The following is a 26,207-nucleotide window of genomic DNA, read 5'->3' on the forward strand; positions in this document are numbered from 1 at the left end:
AACTGGTTTAAGCAGGGTGACACAGGATTTGGTGCCCTGTGTGTTACTGTTGGTAAGATTTGTAACATTGGTCCCAGCCCTCTGCAGGTCAATTCACCAGCATAGTTCTGGGATTTTTGCTTAACGTTCTGATCATTTTGTTCCCACGGGATGAAATCTTGAGAAGCCCCAAACCAGCCCTTGTTTGGTTGTAAATCACCAACTACTTATTTTCTACTATAATTTACAAATACATTATTTTAAAATCCTACAATGTTTTTTCTTTTTCTTTCCACATTCTGTCTCTCACAGATGAGTTGAAGTGTTTACCTATGATAAAAGTCATAGACCAGTGTGGTTACCGTCACTTGCTTTCGGTGCAGGTTGGCGTGAGTTCGCTTCCCGCCTGCGAGACCATATATATGTGTGTGTGACTGCTCACCCCCCCCCCCCCCCCACAAAAAAGAGTCCCCATCAGGCCATTTAGATATTGACCGACACTTCAATGGCGGCGCGTTCCGACTTACGTACAGAACCGTCGCCGCTGTTAGAATGGAGTTCAAATTCGTCGTAAGCGAGTACTCTTGAAATAACTAATACATAATAAACCTGGGTGTAACACACAATTACAAGTATTTAAATAAAATAACTGTAAACGTAGTACACTATTAGAATCATTATAAAAAGTATTTCGACGTTGTCAAATTGTGCTTCTGTCCGCCACTACAACCTAGCGGCTGGCCCACATCCGGGTATTCTGTCGAGATGGTCATGGCGGAGGGTACTGCAGTTCTCAGGAGGAATCGGCCTGGAACCAAGGCAAAGGTACGTTCTCGCCCACCGGGAAGGGACTAATTTCGCTTAAAATTAAACACCGACACGACGAGACCGGGACCTCCCCGACTGCTGTGATTTTACCGCCGCACTTCAGTCGAAAATGTCGATGGTTGACTTCAGTCGGAAGGGCTCGAGCTGGTGCTAGGCAGCTAGCTGAAGTTAGCATTTCCTCCGTCTAGCTTGTGGATGTGTCCACATCATTCTCCCCCCCGCTTAAATCGATAGGTTTGACTGTGCAAACATTCTTGTGTGCATAGTCAAAAAACGAACAAACAGCAGTCACTCTCTTGTCAACATAAAACTTATTCGAACGTGTTAGCTTTGCAGGAAGCAGTCATAGCCCGCTTGACGTTTAGCTCGCCTCAAGCTAACTTTGTCGTCATGAGTCATAAGTGGACGTAAACACATTATCAATGGACGTGTTTGTACATTTATCGCGTCTATTTGGTTTTTGTAGCAACTGTATCTCGTGTCCGTATTGGTATTATTTTGAAACATTGTTTATGTCACCTAAACACGTCAACCCTTTTTTTTATTTTTTTTTTAGGATTTCTACAACTGGCCGGATGAGTCATTTGAGGAGATGGACAGCACCCTGGCTGTTCAACAGGTGTGTGAGCAGATATATATATATTTCCGTGTTTGTGTCATTCAGTAAGCATTCAATTCCTTTCCCAAGACAAGTTAAACAGGCCAATAGTGTGTTTTTAATGGAACAAAATGGGGGGGAATCAACCATTTCCAGAGAGAAAACAACATATTCTTGTGTATTGTAAGCCTTTATTGTTGGAAATAATCTGTATGACATCCTAATTCATGGCTTAAATTCCAACTAAAATGGAAAAAAAAAAATCAGTCATAGTCACGATGCTGTTTCCTTAGCAACACAGGTCAGTCTTTTTTTGTATCTCTGTGTCATATTTGTGTGTTACAGTACATTCAGCAGAACATCCGCTCAGATTGCTCCAATATCGACAAAATCCTGGAGCCCCCTGAGGGTCAGGATGAGGGCGTGTGGAAATACGAGCACCTCAGGTATGAACATAATTGCTTTAATTACAGGAGAGTCCTCGGTGTAAGAGGTATTCAACTTACGGAGTTTCGAGGTTATGAACAATGTGCAATGAACTTGTTTGTGCAGTGGTGGTGTAAGAATATGTTGTCATGTGGCACAAGCACTGATTGTACTTTATTTTATTTGTTTTTTTAGGATTCCCGCGAATCCATGAAGCTAAAAATACGGCCTTAATTGGCATTAGAATCAAGCTTTTGAAATTCATAATGTAAATATGTGAAAAGAGGGATTCCATGATTGTAAATATGAGGTCCTGACCAATCAATTGGCCAGCCGTTATAATCAGTTATTAGCAGTTTTAAAATTGGCAAAAATCGTCCAATTTTTAATTACGATTTTTTTTTTTTACATTTCCTAAAAAGGGAAGTCAAGTTAAGAGTTGTTTACAATAATATGTTCTATCTATGTGCCCCACTAGTCTCTAAAGATTTATTTTAAAGCATTTCTGATTAATATTGTATTTGTGGAATATGATTTAAGCAGCAAAAGCAATTGTGATGTCTTTTTGAGTCAACAACAAGTGGCAAAATGGCCGCTCCCTGAGATGGATTAAAAAAAGGGTACATTTGGCATAAGTCATATTCCACAAACGCAATATTAATAAAAATACCGTCTTTAGTCTAGTGGGGTTTGCCTAGAACATATTGCAAAGATTATTATTATTTTTTTTACTTGACTTACTCTTTAATATACATTTAACAACACATTACAACAGAAATGACTTTTAAACATCCGTTGCTCCTCTGTTGTGAAATTAAACTTAAAATATTATAAATCAATCAAATGTTCTGCGTGTAATACATATCTTTATTGTTGTAAGTGTTAAAGGACAAAACAAGAAGTTATTTTATTCATAATATATATTTGTAATTTATTGGCCGATTAATTGGTTATCGTTATTTTATTCGTCCAAATATGGAACTCCGCATCGCATCAAAAAAATTCATATTGGTGGCTAAATACAAATCTCAAAATCAATTAACATTCTTAAAAAAGTAATGTACTGAATGACCCCCATGATGACATCACGCAGTCATAACAGTGAAGCCACCAAAGCAGCTTTTAACTGGGAAAAGCAGATGTGCATCATTAAGTACTGTAGCAACTTTGGACAACATGGGACATTATGAAATTGGTCTTGCATTCAATTTCAAATGGAATTTAAAAGTCTTGAAAGGTATTCAATTTAACTTGCCACAAGCTGTTGGAACCCTGTTTGTATTTGTTTGAACAAATATTTACTGTAGTTATGGTGTAAATCCTACTTACTGCATTAGTGATCTACGATGGTGTGCAGTATATGGTTGCTTTGCAAGTAAAAGTCTTTTTGTGTGTGTTAACTGTAGGCAGTTCTGCTTGGAGCTCAACGGTCTAGCGGTCAAGCTGCAGGTAGGTGCATGAATACTGTTTGCCGTTATTAATATTTATTTTGTGTAGTGTAGTTGTGTGTCGCATGCGCTGTGGTGATGTTGGTGTTGTTTTTCCCAGAGTGAGTGCCATCCAGACACGTGCACGCAGATGACGGCCACCGAGCAGTGGATCTTTTTATGCGCTGCCCACAAGACCCCTAAAGAGGCGAGTCCACATCTATGTCCGCTCGAAGACCCCGTCCTCATTCACCATCTCGTGTTAACTGTCGCTTGTGTGTTTAACTTGTGTGCAGTGCCCCGCCATCGACTACACCAGGCACACGCTGGACGGAGCTGCCTGTCTTCTCAATAGCAACAAATACTTCCCCAGCAGGTGGCTTTCTTGTGCATATCCGAATGTTTTTGTTTTGTTTGCAGAGCTGATCGGTGTGATTTGCATTTCCAGGGTGAGCATCAAGGAGTCGTCGGTGGCCAAGCTGGGTTCGGTGTGTCGCCGCATCTATAGGATATTCTCTCACGCCTACTTCCACCACCGCCAGATTTTTGACAAATATGAGGTGTGTTTGCTTGGGAAATGACACTGCAGGTCTGTAGTCACCTGTTGGATGAAAAAAACAACTCCTACTATATACTGGAGTTAGACTAGGAAATGTTATTTTGTGCAAATATGCAAGTGCATCTCAGTAAATGAGAAAGTTGTAGAGAGGTCTCGGTCGATAATTTTTTTTAAATTGTGGTTAATCGCAAATTAAATGCACATTTTATATCTCAATTTATATCTAAGTTTATCATAAAGTGTAAAAAAAAAATTCTCTCAAATTTTTCATACTCTGGGAAGAAATGTTAATCTAATAGAAATATGGTTGTATTTTTTAGTCATTGATACAGTAATTTCATAACCATTCATAAAAATTTAAAATAGGTACTTTACTGTAAAAAACAAGTGTGACATTGATTTGTGTTGGTCGTTTTTCTTTCACTACATGGCATAATTGCGTTTGTAAGACAATGGTGACAGCTCAGTGCATTTTTCTTTTCATATTAAGAGCTAACTAATTTTTAACATGAAGTGACTTGTGAAATTCTGCACATTTTAAAAACTGTTAAATACAACTTGACCCCAGTCCCCACAAATATATGCATTACTATTTAATTTATTACTGCTAAATTGTGTTAGTGATTCCTTTGCACAACGTTGAATGCTTTTATTTTGTTAAGTTCTCGGATGCGCATTGATTGTAAAGTAACGCTGCTTTACTGCAAGTCATAGCTGCTCTGCTGCAAGCGACAGTGAGCCAAGAGTACAACTGTGTTACACTTAACAAGCTATTTTCAGGAGTTTCTGAATAAAATACGCCCCACATCTAAAGATCAAGTCACTTGGGATGAGAGCCCACTTGGAGAGCTGGAGCAACATAGCTTGTTGATAACTGCTAACCGAGTGCGTTCTTTCAAAGCAGGGAACCGGTGGTCGTGCTACAGTCCAAATGGCTCCTCCATGCTAACATTCTGCCCCTTAAACATTGTGCGTTTTAGCTCCAGTGTAGTACAGTGCATTTCTATTGGGTAATTTTGTCGTGGACGTTTCTGCTGCGTCATGACTGGAATTCCCTTCGGTAGAGACTTTCCAAATAAGGGCGGTCGTTAATCGAGCGTTTGAAAAAAGATAGTGCCGTTAAAGGCACTTTAAGTTAACGCGATATTGATGCGATAATTACATTTTGGAAGGTAAATTTCTACGTGTTTCCTATAGTAAGTCATTTTGCATATTTTTTGCTACGCTCTTAAGTTCTTGATGGTATATTTGGGAATTTGGTTAGCTTGAAGCTTATCATTAAAAAAACTAAAACAGACAGACAGACAATCTTTAACAGTTGGTAGCTCGCCATTCCTCAATGCATGTATAAAAGATCCACTGTCATAACAAAAAAGGTTTGGAAGCATTATTGTGCATTTTTTTCCTCACAAGAAAATCAATTCCCTCAAAATTGTATTATTAATGTACTGTTTTTCCTGCTCATCATTCTAAAGCTGCAAACAAATTATTAGGCTTACTGTGTAGTAAAGGGCAGTATAGACATGCCGTAAGTGAAAGTAGGCACTTTCTGCCATCTAGTGGTGAATGTTGGCATTACAACCTAAAACTACAGTCAACCATACATGCATACTCGTGGTTCGGTACCCACATATTTGCATTTTTTTTCCCTTTGGTCTTTTTTCAATATTTGGGTGTGTTTTTTCTCCTTTTACCAGAAAGCCAACAATTTTTTTTTTTAGTAGTGTATTACCAAATGCAACCATGTGTCATCACCAGGTTTTTCTTTTTGTGCGCCGACAGAACGAAACGTTCCTGTGTCACCGCTTCACGCGCTTCGTGATGAAGTACAACCTGATGTCCAAGGACAACCTGATCGTGCCCATCCTGGAGGAGGAGGTTCAGAACACCTCGTCGGCCGGCGAGAGCGAGGCCTGAGGGAGGCGCATGTGAACGTACGCGCGCACACACATCTATCACACACTACTGTACAGCGTACTAAGACCTCCCGCCCGGCACCTTGTTGCTTGTTGTTTAGTCCTCACCTGCATCAAGCGCAAAGGATGCCTGCGGGACATTTTAGTTTTATTTTCTTGTTTGTCAAAAAGCACCACACTTCTACTTTAGGGAACATTTTATCTTTTGAGCAGCTGGATTTGCAAAAAAAAAAAAAATCAACAACATATAATCATAGTGATCTATCTGTATTGTTGACAAAGGCACACTATGACAGCCACCCCCAATGTAAATACTTGCCTGTTTGATCTTGTTTCCGACGGTGCTTCACTGTTATTTTTCTACGTCCGCTTCATTTTTGCCCTTTGCTTTGTGTCGCTCGCCATTTTGTGCAGTGGAAAGGGGGTGGAGGGTAAATCAGTAATTTAGCTTGCAGACTTGAGGCTACAAAAAAAAAGCTCAAATGTAGGCGTGACTTGTGCGTTAGTGAACAACGAAGAACTTTTAGCTGTCCAAGTGTGTTCCCGATACTCTTGCTGTAACGAACGTGGCTGAAAAGTCAGCTTCAAAGGCATAACGTCGGCCATGTTTACACCCCGCCAAGCGCCACCTTCCTTTCTGTCACCCCCATTAAGTTATTTTGATTAATCTAATCCACTTTTGTTTGTTTTTTAAATGAACTAAGAAAAAAAACTTTGTTACTGTTTGTGACATTTTCATGATGTCTATTAATAAAATACTTATTATTCTGGAACTTGTGTGAAAATGGTAATAATCAGAAATGGAAACTTTGACAAATAATGGGGACATTTATTTGTTTCAATAAACACTATCCATACATGGAAGCAAATGTACAACTCAAAAAGGAAAATGGAATGAATGCTTGTGTTTAGTATCCATACATCAATTTTATATGGTATTTTCATTATAATAGCAACATAATTGAAGTTGCCTGGTTTAGATTTACAAATATAAACATTCTTGTCCTTGTTATAATACTGCTGTAGTCCTTTAAAACACCATGATTTATGATTTCAATATCTATAAACTCTCAATTCAGTGGAGTACCACACATACTATTAATACTGTTAGAGATAAAGATGTCTGAAATGGCATCTTGCCAGACTGAGCCAACATGGCTGCCATCCGGAAGCATAGCACACTATGTGGACGTATTGTGACAAATTCCACTTTAAGGGAAGGCAAAGGTGAAGAAACTCCACTCAAATCAAAATGGTTGCAATACTTTCTCTTTTTTTTTTTTGTCCGTCTAGTGCAAATGTGTTCTATAAATGTGTCCTATCAAAAGTCACAAGGAAAAAAAGAACACCGGAATGACTTTGACATGTTTGTGCATAAATCGTCTCAAACCAATAAATAAAAACCTGCAGAGCAGCTACTCGCTCTCCTAATGTTAAACAAAAACAATTGGCTTGCAGTGGACCTCGGAGCTTGAATGGTTTGGCAACGTGGAAACTGAGCTAAAATTCTTGTCCATATGGAATCACATCAATCCTGCTCCATACTTTGTGTGTGATGTTTTCTTTGGATTGCATATATCGTTTTAAAAAAGGTATCTGTTATGATAAGCCAAAAAGATATAATGAAGAACACAGAAAAAAACAACTTGGTGCCAGAATTGGTACTCATTAAGTTCACTACACATTTATACAAAATGTATGTGAAACACTAGCAAAATTGACCCTCTGCTAGGCAACACCTGGAAAAAGCAGATGGGCGAATCACAAAAGACATCACACATCAGACACATGGTAAACTATAATTATGGCCATATTTTTTTTTTCTGTTTCCAAACCCAAGTGACCCATATAAAATGAGATTCTGAGCTATTTAAAATCTGGAATGCGGTCCATTTGCTGCCCACCAAAAGCTGTTTTAGCATTAAATATCCTTGATATCCAGCTTAAGGTCCATGTAACTAGTTGGCTGTTTGTCCTAACTAGTAGTGCACATTTTCACCTCACTAGTAACATGTAGTTAACCTACTATGCAAAATTTGCCCTACCAGTGAGAATAAAGAATGTACTAGACCATGGACCAAAAGCTGGCTCTTGAACAAATGCTTTAACGGCTTTCTATATGTCCTGGATATGGCTTGGGTTCAAGACAAAAAAAGTGCAGAATTCTCTTAGGCGCGTGGCCACGGAAGAAGTGGATTTCCTCCATCTGGGAATCTCATGACGTCAGTCCGCTCACATGCAGGTCACCTCGGCCTTGCCCTCCTCCTGGTCGAAGCCGCCCTCCTCCAGGTGCGACAGGGAGCTGGGGAATCCCGCCCCGAACACCGGGAAACCGCCGATGCCGCCGGCCGCAGGGGAGAGCTCCTGCCGAAGCGCGGCGCCGCTGACTGAGCGACTCACGGCGCGGCTGGACACGTCGCTGTGCACCGACAGAACCTGCGCATATCGTCACGAAGTGTCCTTTAATTTAGATTATCAGGTGACCTCAAGACATTCATCCATTTTCAATAGCGTTTTCTTTGCCCTCATTAGGGTCTGCCCATCCAGCAATAATGTTCATTTTACCCATTTATATTAATTATTATGGTTATTCCTAATATTTGATTACCTTGTTAAGTTAAATATGTTAGAAATAGTAAAACAGCTCTTATAATGATGTACACCACTGCAGACTACAACCACAGTAACGTGGTTTTACACTTATTGCTGCAAATCCAATTTGACCACCAGGGGGCAGTGTGGACGGTCAAACATTTCTCACCTGGTTCCTGTGCTGTGCCGCTGCCTGACTCCTGACAGGCCGTTGAAGAAAAACGACTTGCTTGGTGGCCAGATTCCCATCGCTAACATGCACAAACAGACAACAATTAGTATAGAAGTACTGCATATTGTACATACCACTCACCAGCAAGGTTATTTTAGTAAATAAAAACTAACAACAAAAAACAAAAATTCTAAAACAATTTAGTTTAATGAAAAAAACAAAAAAAAACGAAAATGCTATTTAAAAAATGAAAACTAACTGAAAATACATTTTATGTACTATAATTATAGGGACAATGTCCTTTGTAATTAATTTAATACGAGCCTTTGAGGATGGGTTTAAATGTGATTTTAAGTATATTTATTTCGATATAAACCGGAATAAGGTCGTTTGAAAGTGTGTCACACACAGAGGTGGCAAATCCAGGTCCAGAAAGTAAAAACCCTGCCACGGTATGGCTTTAGCCCCAAGTGCTAGCTAGCTAGCTCCTATGGTGCTCGTTTACCTGCTAGAGAGCTAGCTAGCTAGCTAGAATCAATGGCTAAAGCCAAACTGTGGCAGGGTTTATACTTTCTGGACCTGGATTTGCCACCTCTGGTCACACAGAAGTGACCAGGAGCTATTATATATTATATAACAGGAGCTTTTATAATACTATAAGTAATACGCGAAAACTAATACTGAAACTAAAACTAATAAAATCTAACAGAACCATTCTGAAAACTAATCCAAAACCCAACTCAAAATGAAATAAAAACTAACTAAAATGAAAACTGCAGACAAAATTTTTGCCTTTATAAAGATAACAATGCTCAGTTTTGAAGTTCAATTGAACCTTGGGTCATTGAAGAGGATACACTATTGTAGGTGGGTCTGGAACGTCCGGTGAAAATCTAGGTACAAATCTTATAAAATAAACTTTTTAAACACGGGTTCATGATTGTGTACATGCAAGAAGCATGGCGTTGATGTGTTATTTTTACTTTGCTGCTATCTTGTGGCATGATAGAGTACAACATCCCTCCATCATGTATGATGTGCTTAATTACGGGTTGAACACTATTCATGTGCACATTGTTACCTATCATGTCGTATGATGGGAGTGGGCAGCACGCACGTCAGCAGCCATCCAAATTCCGCCAGAGTGTGAAGTAGCGGCCCGTAGTCTGTTTTCACACTGGAGCCCTATATAGACAGACACAAAACACAAGGAGTGCATACACTCACATAAAAATTGCCTACATCCAAGAAAATAAAATTACAAGGTTGTTTGTATGTGATGATATAACATAATTCCGCTTTTCATGCAGAAGAGCAGAATGAGTGTGGTTCTCGTAAGAAATACAATCTTCCAGTGATGCCACTCATTATGAGAAACTAATTTGCCAACCTCAATGACGGTCCACTGCTCCACCACAATAGTGTCGTTGGCGGGAGGGGCGGTGCTTTTCTCTTCGTAAACAAAAAGGCCCTCCAGTGAGCGTGGCACGGGCTCGCCTGAAACCCAAACAATCATTTTCTTGTCATCACTTTGAACCCACAAGAACTCTAGACCACAATTTTAAATAAAAATCCTCAGATTGAGTTCACTTTCATGTGAGAGGTATAGGAAGTGAGGTTGTTAAGGCGACTAAAAATAGACACGACGGACAACAGGAGGCTGCAGCCGGAGTCACAACAGGAAGTGGCGAATTTTATGCGTGAATCCTTCTTTTATGACTCTTGAACAAACAGCACAATGGCTCGATGTGGCGATTGGAGGGGGCCCCACCTCTCGGGGTGTCCCAGTAGACGAAGGAGTCCACCAGTGACCAGCCTCTGCGGTAGTAGGCCGCAGTCAGCTCCAGCCAGTCGGCCTCCAGGGCGCTCACCACCTGGCCCTTCCTGGAGATGCGCATGGACAGCGCCCCCTGATGGTACTGGCACGACAATGAATCCAGAGGGGCGCAACCCGGAGCCCACGAGTGGAAGAAGACCAGAAGTCGCATGTCTAAGAGGAATTAATGCCGATGAGTGCAAATCCTGGAGAACCAAAGAGGTTGACCGTGTCTCACCAGGACTGTACGTGTTCTCCTCCAGCTCCCGGTCCCCTGGTGGGGTGCAAGGGGGAGAGTGTGGGGGCGAGCGGCAGGCCCTCTTCGGACTGTGCAGTCGGCTGCCGTTGCTGAGCACGCTCACCTGCTGAAGGACCGAGCCGACGAAACGGACCCCCCCGCGGGCGCTGCTGTTCACCTTGAGGAGAAACAGCCAAACTGTATTAAGCCATGGCACTGCATTAAAAAAACATTCCTTGATTGAGGAACTTGAATGAGTGAAAGTTGTTGTCGTCACCCTGTCAATGAGCGCTCGAACAATGTCGCCCGTCAGCGAGTCTCCGGGTAGCGGCCACTCCTCCACCCTCAGGACGGGCACGCTGTGACACATGGATGCCGTCTGTTGACTTAAAAAAACAATACAACTTTAAACAAGACAACTGGTGGACATCCATCCATCCATTTTGCAATGTGGGAGGAAGGCAGAGTACCTATTGGAACAATAAAAACACAGAAGCACAGGGAGAACATGCTAACGCGACAAGGTAAAGGCCAGTGCCGCGATTCAAACCCAAGCCTAAGAAATGGGGGACAGACATTCTACCACTTGTTTTTTTTTTTCTCCCAGTATCCTGTACTTCTAAATTATTTATCTATGGAACCGCCTGGGTTCTGATGGTCCACTAAAGTACAATTGCCTATACAGTATTTTACTGGACTAAAAGTCTTACATATAGATAAAAACGTTGCATTTTATTGATGGTTCATACATCGTACAAGAACATTTTTAAGTCCACTACATAAAAAAAGAAAAGAAAAGAAAGAAATACTAAAGCTAAAGCCTCAGTGAAATAAAAAATTTACACAATGTGTAACTTATTATACTACGACACAAATGATTCCCTGCCCTCATTTTCAGGGCAAAACTCTAAAATAAACCAAATAATTTACTGAATAAATTGCACTAAATGTGCAGAGTAAGAAACAATTTCAATGAAAAAGTGCTGGCTTTTGTCCACCAGGAGCTATATAACATGAAGATTCCTACATGGACAACACTTCCAAATTTGCCACTTTTTAATGTCACAAAGCTGTGAGTTTATTTCTCGTAAATTTGTGAGTTTTCTCTCACAAATTTGCCACTTTATGTCACAAACTGCAACTTTTTTCTCGTATATTTGTCAGTTTTTTTCTTGCAAATTTGCCAATTTGTAATGTCGTAAATATACAAGATTTTTCTCATGAAATTATGTTTTTTTCCTCAGAATATTACCCCCCTCTTATATATATATATATATATATATATATATATATATATATATATATATTAGTGCTGTCAAAGTTAAAGCATTAACTAATTAATTTATCACAAAAAAATATCGCATTAATCATGAATTAATGCAGATGAATTTTGACCATAGTTTATCCTTTAGCGTGACAGCGGATGGCTACGTTTAAGGTAGCACAGGTTGTGTTTTAGCAATAAACACAATTACGTGCATTAAAGTAAAGCATTTAATAAATGTTAGCGTATCACATTTAGAATATTTGTTAATGTCAAAATATTGGGGTAATTTTTTTTCCATTTAAAATTATGCAAGTAATTAACTGATTAGAAAAAGGAGGATGAGCGTCTGCAGTGGGTCAAAAAATGTTGAAGACGTCCTCATAACATTAAATGTCAAAAGAATTAACACATAACCGGTGCTCTTCAAATTTGGCGGGGGAAAATTGTGATAAAAAAGCCTTTTTTTACTAAGCAATTATTCACGATTAATCAAAATTCTAAGATGTGATTAATCTGATTAAAACATTTAAACGTTTGACAGCTCTAATATACATATATATATATATATATATATATATATATATATATATATATATATATTAGTTGTATGTGGCCCTTATACGGCATCATAATTTTCAAAAATTAAAGAACTACACTGATTTAAAGCTGAATGAATATTCACGTTGTTAACTCTTTGACTGCCAGACGTTTTCAGAAAAGGGATGCCGTCAGTGCCAGCCGATTTAAGCATTTTGACTGATCTTTCAAGGTCCACAGAAAATGTTCTGTTTGGACTATGGAAACACACATACTACCAAATGAAAGATTGGACTTTCATCTTTCATCAGAAAAAAAAAGTTTGTTTCTACCTTATTCCGTTCTTTAGTAATCAACAATAGAAAATGGTTAATTTAATCCGATTTCGCTTGTTTTGGACTCAAATACGGAGAAATCAAGCTTTTAGTGAAACGATATTATTTCATGCATTCTAGTGAATTTTACACTTCTTTTTGTCCATGAATGATGCCACAAACACCTAAATAGTGCTTTACTTCTATAAAACACTACCACCAAGAATGAAAAAGTGTTTTTTGATAGCAAAATACGTTTATTTACATTCAACAGTGTAACAATTTGACAACAATTTGGCAAACTATTTACAAATGTGTGCAACTGTGGTGCTATTTACAAATATGTGGATGTTTCAACGACAGTTTTTCTTTTTGTAACACTCTCCTGCGTGCAAGGAGACGCAACAGCATTTGCACAACAGATTGCCTCTTCGCGTGCTCCACTTTCTTGCAGGCCGTTTTTTCCGGGGAATAGCAAGTATATTCTGCAGTGTGTGTTGCCATCAAGTCTAATATCAGGATCATGCTACGGTTACGTTACGGTGGTGTTACGTCTGGCTTCCTCATGTCCTTCAGTTGCTATACCGGGTGGTAATAGATGTTCTGATCCATTTTATCCACTCCATTCATGGTGGCATCGTAGTCCAGAAACAGTGTCTTCTCCGTGATCAGACTGTACCCGCTCCTCCGATGAATATGCATTGGACTCGGGGTACTCTTCATTGTCCGACAAAATGTCCGCATGTGCAGCTCCGGCGTTAGCAGAGCTAGCCGGTGATGCTTTATGACGTGAGAATAAAGGCCGCGTCCAACTGTGGCGTCAACCTCGGGATTCACCATCATCATCATCATCATCAATGCATTGGTCGATGCTTTTCGACAACTCTTCATCGCCCGATCGAATGTCCGATTGTGTAGAAGTACCCGGTCGGTTATTGTGCGCGTTTTTCGGCGTTAGCAGCGCTAGCCGCGCTTAGCCGGTGAGGCTTACTACGTGATCATAACGGTCGCGTCAAGGCTTCCAACTTTGGCGTCAAGCTCGGAGTCATCATCATCGTCGACATCAATGCGCTTTTTAGTATTGATCGATGCTTTCCGTCTTTGAAAAAAATGCTCAAGCGTGAGCTGTTTGCAACCGGTTGCCATTGTGGCTTCATCAGCCATTGTCCCCTCAACACTCTAGCTCCGCCTCACGTCTTCTACTGACGCCCACGGTGGGCGGCCCATCCAACCTTGTGCAAAGAGAGTCATCGCTGCCATCTATTGGCCAAAACGAGTCATTATACTAACCAGATCTGCCTGATACTTTCAGCACAGCTGCCCAAGGCTTTCCTCCACCCGTTTCCAAAAAAAAAAAAAAACCATAGTGAACGTCTTTTAACTTCCTCGGCGCCCTTCCGTAGGTTTATGCTAGACGTTTTATAACGTTTATGGCGGTCAAAGAGTTAAAATGTGCAGACATGTGAAACCTCTCACTATTGGCTGGTGGATGTTGTCAAGTGTCTTTCCAGCCAATAGAAATCACTGTTTCAGTCTGGGAAACCGGGACAAACGAGACAGGCTCTTCTGGCTCGCCGGCATGACCTTCTGGCATAGCTTTGCATGAAATATGCAGCTGGCTCTATCAATCATTCATGGATTTACTCGACAGTTTGTTGCTGAGTGCGCACGTGATTTTCGTTTTAGAGTTGTAGAGTTTTACCAGTTTTAGAGCGTCAGCTTACCTCAGTCTTGGCCGGGCCAGGACGGCGCGGTACAGCAGGCTGAAGGGCAGCGAGCGCGTGCGGCCCACGGACAGGATGATGGGGTGCAGGGCGGCCAGGACGTAACCCTGCGTGTAGTACGGCTGCAGCGCCTGAGGCAGCTCGGCCAGCGACGACACGTACTGCACGGTGGGACGGCTACCTGCACCAACGAGGGGGACAGGACCAGGTGGTTAACTAGTGCTATTAGGAACAATAAGAAACGTCAGTGAAATTTTTGTTGTTATGATTAGCACCCTTGCTATATTGTGGATTTTTGGTTTAGGGTTAGCTAAAATGCTACTGCTGTGACGCTCATATGTGACCGCATGACCACATCCTTGTATAAACCTTTGTTTGTATTTAGCGTACCATCTTTAAGTCGATGTCAGTGTCAGCGACGAGGCGCATAAGAAGTGGTCATGGCCCCTTTGTGAAAATGCCCGTAAACTATTGAGGAGCCCACTGCACAGCTGTGAGACCACCAGAAACCCGCAGAAGTACACGGCTCCAGTTTACTGACATTCCTGCGGGACCAAACATCCATTCCAATCTGGATTACGGCGGATACAAAATAACAACATTCCCTAGCTGCTACTTTTACGACTCTACTTCCATTTAAGTTAAACGTGGATCACTAAAGTCTTAAAGGGTCACTCTGGAAAAACAGGCAACAAGGCCGTATTTAACGCGTCCCTTGAGGATGAAATACACGCACACACACATACTGTGTTTTCATTGGAAACAGCCCCTCCCATCCCGCTGCCACTCGCCCTGTCACCAACACACTGAGGCCTCTGTTCACAGCAACAAAAAGTGAAAGGACAAAATAAAGGCTGTGCAGAATGGCAAAAAGGGTGAAAAGCTAAAAAGATAGGAGGTGGGGAAGTGGAGGGTGAAGAAGGGGGGTTACTTAAGGGGTCTGACAAGAGGTGTCTTGTGAGGGGACTGAGGGGGGAGGGGGTTATTTTGCAGAAAACAGGAGTTACAAGATGGAGTTTATGAGTCCATTAGGGAAGGCGTGAAGAGGAGAAATCTGCCTGGCAACAAGCAGCCCAGGAAACCAAAGTGACATATAGTGGACAGAGGTAACAACGTTGACGTCCATGCTAACATGTCCACCAATCAGAGGTGGTGGACTCGAGTCATATGATTAATTCTCGATTCGACTCAAGTCCGTTTTGATGAGTTTGTTTCGACTTGCTAGGCCAAACTCATGAAACTCAACTTGGCTTTGACTTGAAGTCCATGAAGCACGTCTTGTATTTAAATATACAATGTGTGTAGCGGGCTTCATTTGATTAAATTTGGAGTAATTGCCCAGCCATGGTCACTGAAAATATACTTACACATATGTGACTTACAGCTCTGTTAAAACCACACAACGCTGATATTTCTCAACATTTACAAGTTGTATAAAATCTAATAGTAAAAGAATAATTAATATGTTTGTTTGAATCACTTTTTTCCCTTCAGATAGCTTCATCCCCACCCTTTGTCCTTAGCCTGCTAGCACGCTAGCACTAGCTTTAAAACAAGTTGTTTACATATCAATCATGTTGGCAAATGAGAAGTGGATCAAGAAACTACACAAAGTGTTCCAAAATGTGTTTGTTTCAACAACAAACAAAAAAAAACTTTTAAAAAACAACCTTGCAAACAATTATTTCCATTTTTAATATGTCAAACTATAGACAAGGCAAGAAGCTACTCAGGATGGCAAATGAAAAGTTCACCATGATGCTAGGAGAATCAGAAGAATATCTCAATCCTTTGAGTTGTGAAAGTTCAGGACACAAAAAATAAACCCATAAAAGGCCTGAAAATAACGAGAAAATATAAAATAAAACAGACTGAATGGGCGCTAATGCTAATATGCTAATTGAAAGCACTAAACCTCACTAATGTTCCCATTTATATGATGACATGACATTATCTCCATATCAGACACTCAGTAAAGATGGAGAGCGGCTCCAAGAATGTCGATTAGCACGCGGGCCGGCTTTCGAATCACCTCCAGATTATTAATCAAAATCCTGACTTTAATCAGATATAATCCAGCGAGGTCCGTTAGATGAGCAGATTAGACAGGGATTATAGAAAACCTGCACTCATCCCTGGAAACGATGACTGACACATAAATGTCATTTTTCATAAATGGGACAGGCTACCTATGGTGTATAGCTAGCTATCCATTTAAACATGTACCAGTGGTTCCAGTAATATTCCACCTTTGTAGGTACTGCAGGACTGCACGTTTGCTTTTATATTACCTGTAGAGGATGACATTTTTTTCTTGCTTTTTTTGTTTTTGTTTGTAACAATCAGTGGGGGTCCAAAGTCAATAATGGTGCCTTGACTTACAAGGGGCTTGAGTTACCAGTTTTTTTTAGGTATGAGTTGTTGCTCGGACACATTTTTTTGTCTTGAGTTACAAGCAAAAATTTGAATTAGAACAGTAAATGGTGCACAACAAATCGGTCCGTGTTAAATTTACAGTGTTCGATCAAATATGCAGTAAGCAGTGTTATTTTAACACATTTTACACTGTCAGAGTAAATTTCCTTGAGTGTTGTGGTGGATGTTGGGTGTAACCTGAATAGCACTACCTTGAGAGTTAAATTGACCACACCCTTTACAATTTTCCAGCGCACCGTCGACATATCAATAGTGATACATCCAGTTGTTGTTGTTGGGGCAGTGTAGCTCAGTGGTAGTCTCCCGACTCTGAGAGTGTGGGTTCGATCCCAGGCCAGTGCGACTATGTCAAAGTATCCTTGAGCAAGACACTGAACCTCCAGTTGCTCCTGATGCCGTGTCATCAGTAGTCAAAATGTAAAGCGCTTTGAGGGCCATGTAAGGAGGAAAAATGCTATATAAACTAGACTAAGTGCAATTTCTGCAGAAATTGCGTGGGAATGCTGAATGCTAATAGATGAATGCTAATCTGAATGCTTATGAAGAACACTTGAACCCGGAAGGCGTGAATTTTTTAAGCGAGTTTAAATTTATATGGAAAAGTGTTATCTGAAAGGACCCTCCATTCATTTAGATGAAAAAGTAGAACTAATGATAACCAATGGAAAAATGCACACGCAAAAAAGAATCCCTCAATAGCGCCACCTAGGCATGCAGTACCTTCCATTCATTTATATAGAAAAGTGGAACTGTGATAGTCAGTTGGTTAGCATGTAATCACTTAACAAAATTGCCATGGATACATTTGCAATATACAGTCAAAGGTGGGATTCGAACCTGCGACCTCCTGGTTATTGGACAATGCATTTTACCAAGTGCGCCACTGAACAGTATCAGAGAGCTGGTAATGATGAGAAGCTGCATGTATGGAAGTGGGCGTGGAAAGTGGGACTTCGAAAAAGTTCAATGTCAGTCCCATTGAAAATGAATGGAGAAAAGTTGATATTTAACGCTACATTGTGCCAATACAGTAATTAATGTGGAATCAGACGATATATAACCAAGATGGCATACATTTTTTAAGCAAGTATGTATTATGTGGTAGTTTTTGCACATGAAAAAAGTGTGGAGAATAAAATGTGCCTGAAATAATAATAAAGAATCAGAATAACCATTTACCGGAGTAAAGTTTAATTTGAGTTAAATTTTCAATACAGGTACTAGAGCAGTACACTCATAAGTGTTTAAACAGCAGAGTTACATATAGTTTGGCAGAATTAAATGTTTAACTTTGACACTAGTTGTAGAGTACTTTCAGCACTACTCAGTGTTTACCAGTGTAGACACTATAGAGTGTTGGAGTAACACTAATTAAGTGTGAAAAACCTAACACTTTGAAAAGTGTCAGATTTACACCCATTGGTGTGGACACATATAAACAGTTTTCTAGTGTTAGATTTAACACTCTCAGTGTTAATCTAACACTGGCGATGTTGCTGTGTTGGAACAAACTGCCAACTTTAAACAAAATTCAAAAGCATTATATTTTTTTATTCTCTGTTAAAAAAAAAGACTAATATTACTGCAGCTTGCTGAGTCATTTAGTTGTAAAACTCTCTTTATTATGTCTGTCTATATAATACGTACCTGTTGCACAATGTCAATTGGGATTGAAGCTTGACATCAGGATACGCAAACTTTTCAGTTTTCTACAATGTGTCATTACTGTATGTTTTTACAAAATACAATACTGCAGGCAGAGTGCCATTTTTCCTTGTCAAAAATGTTTTTCTTTTTTTTTCCTCCAAATAATGGCATTTCCATTCATTTCAATGAAGAAAGATTATTTGTGATACAAAAGTTTTGAGCAATGAGCGTGGTCAGGGGTTGATTTAAACTCGTGTTTTAAACATGATGACAACAGATGCTGGTGTTGACAACATTTACAGTAATTATGCAATTGCAGGATAACGTGTCAGTGTGTGACAACAACAGCAGATGAATGCCAGCTCTTCTGTTATGTCTCTAATCGTCCAAAAAAACATTATAATTTGATGTATAGTAATGACATTTTCTTTATATATTTTTCTCCGATTGGCTGAGAGAAATTGCATGGTTCTATTGTCTGAGGTGTGTGGCGTAAAGGTGTTCATTTTGGCTTAAATGGTCAAATATGGTTCCTTATTACTTTGTACACGGTGTTGTCCTCAAAGTTAAATTAGATAGAAATCATTTTCCATTTAATTATGATCCAACAATTACAACAAAGAACGGCAACCAATTACGTTTTTTATTTATTTATCTGCTTTTAATGTCTTTCTTTAGTGATGAGCGCTACCTGACCCACATCTGGACTTGAATTCCTCGCTACCACCAAGCCTTTTTAGGACACACGTGATCGCAACTGTCAAACGCTTAACTCTCAACTTGAATGCGGACAAGCGGCAATTAGCCCATCCCCGCATTCAACCCATCTTCCCATAGCTTGGCCCCATTATACACCCACCAAGAGGAAACAGGGGCACATCGAACTAAATGCACCTCACAGCGAAAGTGTTTCCGTGTGTTCTTGTACAGACTTGTGGACATGAGAAGAAGAAAAAACACACTTGTGGCATGTGTTCGCCAGGTGCACCTCAGCCATGATCACATTTATTCCAAAGTGGACGTACTTGCATAGTTTTTGGTTCTGTAGCAACCAAGCTACCCTCAAAATAGACAAATCCTTGCCAACAGCCCTCGACTGTGAAGTTACTTCAGCCCGCTGAGCTTTCTATAGCATCAAAACAGCCTTTTCATTGTGGTTCCAAACTGGAATGGGCTGCCGCAGATACCGTGGCTTTAATCTAGCGGGCACATACGGAGGCACAGATGGTGCTGTTTGGTGTAAATCCTATTGGTTTTATATCATTGTGACAGGACGGGATAGCATAGAATTTGGACCTGGTTCACGGCATCCGTCCAAGTTTTTGACAACTGCGCGTCAACGAAGATACAATACCCAAAGAATGCTCTTTGACTTTTCAGAAGGACGGTAAATACTAGGGCTGGGAATCTTTGATTGTCTCACGATTCGATTCGATTCCGATTTTTGTGTCTGCGATTCGATTCAGAATCCATTATCGATTCAGAACAATTTTAGATAAAAAAAGATTTGATTGACAATGATTTCTGCTTCAATTTATAGATATACAAAGAATTGTCATGATCGACTCCAGTCTGACTTGCTAATGCTAATTAGCGCACTACTCGTGGCACTTTTATCACTCAAAAGAACGACTATTCATACAAAACGCTTCAGGAATATATACAGAGAAGCATCTTAACATCCTACACTGCAAAAAAACAACAACTTTATCATGACTTTTTGCTTCTATGTGGCTACAACTTAACAGTTTATCAGAACGAGCGGAACCACACTGCCCCTAAGTGGCCAAATAGTGTACAACATGAACAGTGCTCCCAATAAAGACACACACAAACAAGGGCAAGACAGTATAAATAATTTTAATAAAATCGATTTTGGGACATTTAAAATCGATTCTGAATCATACTAAATGAGAATCGCGATTCTTATGAGAATCGATTTTTTGGCACACCCCTAGTAAATACCATAGACATGTCGTGAAATTTGCTGTTAATCATAACCAACTACTACCATGCGAAACTTCACAACGTGTTATTATGGTCAATGGAAATAGATTAAAACTACAACAAGAATAAAGTCGGAGTATTTGACAGTGGCCCCCAACATTTTTGGGCCACAGACCAGTGTCACATAAAACACTATTTTGATGGACTGAATGGACAATCTACTCACGAGTAGCAACTTCTGTTTTTCCGAAATTCTAACAGTTGTACAGGACAACAAACAGTCGCCAGTTTTGAAGCTCTTGTCTGCTCACATTGTGTCTGCCTGCTTGTTGACAAGATGGTCTCCCATTCACTACTTATACACGCCATTTTCTTCCAAATGGGTCACCAGAAGACCACATGAAGGGATTAGCCTTGGTGGGGGGCAACTAGATGAGCCTCCCGGATTATCACACATAACCAAAATTACATTCCATAATCAATATAGGTGTAATTTTTGCATTGTAATGCATAACCACCACATGCCCACAAGTATGTGTGTGCGTGATTGCACATGCAAGTGCGTGTGCATGTGCATGCATTGCTACAAGTACTTGCCTCGGCGGGGAAAACCTTCCCTGACCTATTTCTGCATCAGCTGAAAGAAGGAGCCTGTTGCTGGGAAGAAAACCACGAGATGACATCTGAGCAAACGAGCTCTTGTCACCTAAACTAGTGAATCCGGTCTGCCATGGGCTGGGCACATATGAAAAACACTAATAATAACAATTAATTTGATAGATACTGAAATCACGATTAATAAGAACAATTACTCATTGATTTCAAAACTTTGTATTTACTCAATTACCAAAACTCAACTACTCAAAACTACCATTATAGCTTCATGCACATTCATCCCAGCACGTTGAACACTTTATTCTTACACACTCTATTCTTTTTGTCAAGAACAATATGACCTTGTAAATATCATGTGAAATTCAAGCCTCTTGCATTTTCATGCAGCTACAGCCACACCTTTGCCGCTCTGCATCTTTGCACACATTCTTGCCGTGAACAAGCATCTCCTTTATCTCTTGGTCATATTTATTTTATCTTATTTTTTAATGCTATTTTTATTTTCACAAGTCTTGGGATTTACTAGGCTAACCTGGGACCTCAGGTGTCATATTTCGTGCCTTATCGTGTGAAAACGTGTGTTGGTACGACACTAAAAAGTTCCTGGAATCCTTAAGAACTCAACTTTAAATAGAACTTCAATAAAATAAAAAATAAATTAATAACAAAATACATTAAGAATATACTAGAATGATTGCAATATAAAACAATCGATGAAAATAAATACACACTCTTCCTGCTGTGGGCACAGTGGCCCTTAGAGGCAGTGTAGTGCCGTACATGTACAGAGTACACGTTTACAATGAGATACGAAGATTAGAAGAAGTAGGTTCGATTGAATATATTAAATACCTATATACATTTTTTGAGGGCGATGCCGATTTTTGGCAGAAAAAAAAAGACCAATTATTGATTAATCTACTTTTGCTATTAAGATCTACTCTGCTTTGATTGACAAGTCCATATATCAACAAATTGTATTAAGTATACAAGGTTATTGTATAGATTTAGGTGTCAATAATAAAACCTGCTTACTTGTTCAAGGTTTTTCCTGGCTCAAATTGAGGCACTGGTAATTGTGATACTACCGACACCAGCTAAAATGAGACTAGAAGTTTAAGGTATAGGTAGGTACTCGCGGCGGTGACCGACGGCCGTTTTACAATCAATAACTAGAATTTAGAAAGTATATGAATATAAAGTTGCGATGAATTTCTGTCTGCAGTAGAGAAACACTCCAGGTCCCCATTTGAGTTATCATGCTACAGTTTACATTACTTCATGTGAATTTAACTTTATTAATAAATAAATAAATAAATAAATGAATGAATAATAAATAAATAAATAAATACATGTTCAGAGCCTACCTTCCAAGCTGAAGTCGAGGAGGACATAATCGTAGACTGTCTCCATCTTGGTCTCCACTTGAGGTCTCTTCAGCGTCGAGTAGATCTTCCCGGGGCTGCTGTCCTCGGGGTCCTCCAGTTTCCTCAAACCGCAGCCCATGGCCTCAGAGGCGGGTAGAGAGCAGCGGAGGAGCCGCTCAAAGTCTTTCCAAAGTTCGGCCGACCACTGCCTCTCTTTTGGTTGACTCTTTTGCAAATTGCACCCACACTAACTAACGGGCCGCGGTCATCCTCCGAGTCGTCTTCCGCAAGGGTTCGTCGCAGTCGAAGCGGAACAAAGAGAGTTGAAGCCGGAGTTGAGAAGCAAACTGAATCCGGTACCTTGTCCCTCTGCCGAGTGGGTTGTGAAGCGTGGGGAGGCGGTGTGGACTCTTCTCCAGAGAAAAACTTTCCCACGCAGTCAAGAGCGCAAAAATGATTCAACTTCCTTTTCGTATTTTCAAAGTAATATCGTCTTCCTTCTTATGATTTGATCATCCGATTGTTAATCAGCTTGTGCCTATGTTATTGTTCAGCCTCTTCTTTGGTGATAAAAGCAGTGTTACAGACGAAACTACAGCAATTAAAATGCAAGGTTGGGTTTTAGGAAACGTTCTATAGTTTTACGCAAGCCAACTTCTGTTCATTCGCTTTTGTGATTTATAAAACATGGCAGGAAGATTCCTTCGCGTTTACGTTTTACTGACATTTTTAGCCTTAAAATACCATGTAAAAAAATAAAATAGCATTATTATCTATCTATGATGACTGAAGAACATATGTGAGCGTAAATGGCTGTTTGCATATATGTGCCCCTGCAATTGGATGGCAACCGGGGTGCACACCGCTTTTCACCCAGGGTCAGATGATAACAAGAGCTACAGAAAATGCAGGACTGGAGCTTAAATCACTTATATTTATGCAATAATTTTATCCAGATTTGACCAACAGCTGCTCTTCCTCTGCAAATGGCTCATCTCCACATTTTTTCTTTTTAAAAACCTGGACCCCAGATCCTCCTTTGGAAAGAAGCAGTATCCTCTTCCCATATCTCCATGGTGATGATGGCTCAGGTCCTGTCCCTGCTTGACACATCTGGACAGAAGGCCTCGTGACCATATTTGTTATCAGCCTATTTATAACTGGTCATCCTGTTTTTCCATGCACAAACACAATATTTCATGGAATATTTGTCAATTCTGAACCGAGATCCACTTCCTGTTTGAGTTCATGCAGGATGAGGGATCCTGCTCCTGCTTTGTCCAATTCATCTCATAAAAGTCAGAAAAACAGAAGGAAGATTGTTAAGATTTCTGTGCATTGCGTAAAGGTGATTATAATCGTTTCTCAATGAAAAACAGGGTGAACTATTTGCCTGATTGATTTGCAACTACTTTGCTGTCCAAAGAAGAACAACATGGCATCAGCTATGAGGAGTTGAGCTACATCCATGCAAGTGAAAAACTCCTCTGGGCAACAGTTATTTTGGAAATAGTGCAGATCATCCAGTAATTGATCATTTTCCTAAAAGTTGAGCGAGGAAATTTAGTCAGTCATACTTTGCTTGTAACAAAATAATTAATCAGGACTTTATAGAGCAACAAAACACTTAAACAATTGTTTTTATTAAATGTATTTAAATGATCTGGAATACTTACAGCCATCCATATTTCCAGAAATCTAATGAATATAACCAATTAAGTCTTTATCTTTCCATCTCTCCGACAGCACCTTCAAATTATCCTTCCATTATTCATGTGTATTTCGGGCATCTGCAAGGAGTAGGTTTATTTATTTGTAGTTTTATTTCACAATAATTAATTACTTGTTATTCTCTTTAACTCATTCACTGCCATTGACGGCTATAGACAACAAAAATCCATTTGAACTATTTCTATTAGTTTAACATGTTTTACTATTGAAGTCATGTGATTAATTACAATTAAAAAATGTTATTGCCTGACGCGATAAAAAAAAAAAATAATAATTTGGGGCGTCATGCGATAATTCTTTTTAATTGTAATTAATCACATGACTTCACTAGTTAACTCACGATTAATCAAAAATGTTATATCTGTTCTAAATGTACAATTAAAACAATTCTACGTTTTCATACTCTTGTTAACAAAAGTGGAAAAATGTTAAACTAATAGAAATAGTTAAAATAAATTGTTGACGTCTATAGCCGTCAATGGCAGTGAATGAGTTAATAACACAGTTTTAATGTAAGGTCTTAAACCTAAACACTACAAAGCCGGTATTAATGTAGTATTTAATCTATAATCAGTTGACCAAATGACTGCACATTTGCACCCATTGCATGTAGGTAGCCTTGAGGAAATTGCACGATCAAGTTGCATTTAAGTGGTGTAGCAGAGCAGCTCATTGAAGTTAAGTGGTCCAGTCAGATGGGTCCATCGTCCTCCATCCCCCTCACCCCTTCACTATTGCAGGCCATCTGCCTCTTTCTTATGAGCAGTAATTCAATCAGTGGCAGACGGTGAGGGTTGATCTTTGACTGACTGTTAACTAATCAGTAGCTCGCGACGAGGTGTGCAGTGGCCTCACAGCTTGACGCAGCACCTTGTGTTATCTCTCAGTCAGACGAGATCAAAATCAGAGGGAGTGCAAAAATAACGAGTCAGAATCAAGTTAACCAAGTCTACATTATAGTTAAAACGTAGGCCCCAAATGTATTTGTTTATCTTTTCTTATGTTAGCAACTTAGCAAGGTACTTTCAGGTTCACAGATGATGATGTAAGATGACACTGTGAGTTGAGCTAACACATAGGAGAAAATTCCGTTGACAAAAAAAAGGTAAATGCTATTTATTCAAGAAACGAATGAAGAAACGAAATAACTAACTAGCTAAGTCAAAAGCAAGCGAGCTAACATGGTAATGAACCAGCTAAATAACTAAACTAGCGAACCGAACAAACGATGGAATAATTATCAAACCGACCAACTAATCTGTGTTAAATCCAGTGAATTATTAGTTAAAATTTTCAGTTAACTTTATAAAATATTATACTGACCCTGGCAACTCTCTGCACATTCTGTTTTTGTATGAACTTAAAACTAAGTTCAGTAAAAATTTAACATTTCAGATATTTAGAAATTTTGGAAAACCTTATATACTATAGAAAGCAATAGAGAGCTAGTAACTTGTTTAAGTGTTTATTTAACTTTTTAAGACATGCTAATGACCCTGGGAGGTCGCTAATCCTTTTGTTAGAATTTTTAAATGAAGCGGTCTATAGACTAAGATTGAAAAAAAAAAAATCTAATTATATTATACTTTTCAAATCTTAAAAGTTGGTCAAAATCATATGCTAAAACATGTTAAGAGTTGGAGTTGGTATTTTTATTTTTGTTTTTAAATTCTGATGCCAATATTTTCCCTTTTAGTGAAAATTTATGTTGGCTCCAAATATTGAATATTAGTTTCCTTGACTATATAATAAGCGGTATCTGAAAAAGCTCTGAAAACAACAACAACAACAACAACAACAAAGTACTGAATGACCAACTAAGGAACCAAATTAAATAACTTGCCAATGAACTAATTATTTAATGAAGTATGTAATAATCGTCCTGGATTCTCCTTAGGCCTGGGGCGGCTCCACACCTTGTGTGGGTCCTACCACGGTCAATCTGGGCCAGGGGTCTCTGGGATGGCACCCGTCCTTGTGGCCATGGGTTGTCGTCCCTCTCAGTGTGGATGAGCTCCGCTTGCGTGCTTTTCCTTACATGGTTTATTTTTATATTGCACAATGGATGTTT

The 26,207-nt window shown here is 39.6% G+C and overlaps 2 protein-coding genes across 2 annotated transcripts; one reads left to right on the forward strand and one right to left on the reverse strand.

Annotated features, from left to right (window-relative positions):
* Positions 1 to 713: 713 nt before the first annotated feature.
* Positions 714 to 6,506, forward strand: mob4 (MOB family member 4, phocein). The gene is made up of 8 exons (XM_086091579.1): positions 714 to 804; positions 1,364 to 1,426; positions 1,751 to 1,851; positions 3,238 to 3,280; positions 3,380 to 3,466; positions 3,555 to 3,634; positions 3,707 to 3,818; positions 5,600 to 6,506. Exons 1-8 carry the CDS (start codon positions 745 to 747, stop codon positions 5,732 to 5,734), a joined length of 681 nt encoding a protein of 226 aa, XP_085947705.1. The 5' UTR covers positions 714 to 744; the 3' UTR covers positions 5,735 to 6,506.
* A 35-nt stretch (positions 6,507 to 6,541) lies between these two features.
* rftn2 (raftlin family member 2) lies at positions 6,542 to 22,817 on the reverse strand. Its single transcript, XM_086091578.1, has 9 exons — positions 22,406 to 22,817; positions 14,394 to 14,574; positions 10,829 to 10,937; positions 10,552 to 10,729; positions 10,269 to 10,487; positions 9,888 to 9,994; positions 9,579 to 9,682; positions 8,495 to 8,576; positions 6,542 to 8,169 (listed from the first exon to the last, which is right to left on the reverse strand). Exons 1-9 carry the CDS (start codon positions 22,542 to 22,544, stop codon positions 7,966 to 7,968), a joined length of 1,323 nt encoding a protein of 440 aa, XP_085947704.1. The 5' UTR covers positions 22,545 to 22,817; the 3' UTR covers positions 6,542 to 7,965.
* Positions 22,818 to 26,207: the final 3,390 nt, after the last annotated feature.

Source organism: Leptonotus elevatus, chromosome 12 (assembly GCF_054856555.1).
Source record: "Leptonotus elevatus isolate MCC_2025b chromosome 12, RoL_Lele_1.0, whole genome shotgun sequence".
In the NCBI taxonomy this organism is placed as follows: domain Eukaryota; kingdom Metazoa; phylum Chordata; class Actinopteri; order Syngnathiformes; family Syngnathidae; genus Leptonotus; species Leptonotus elevatus.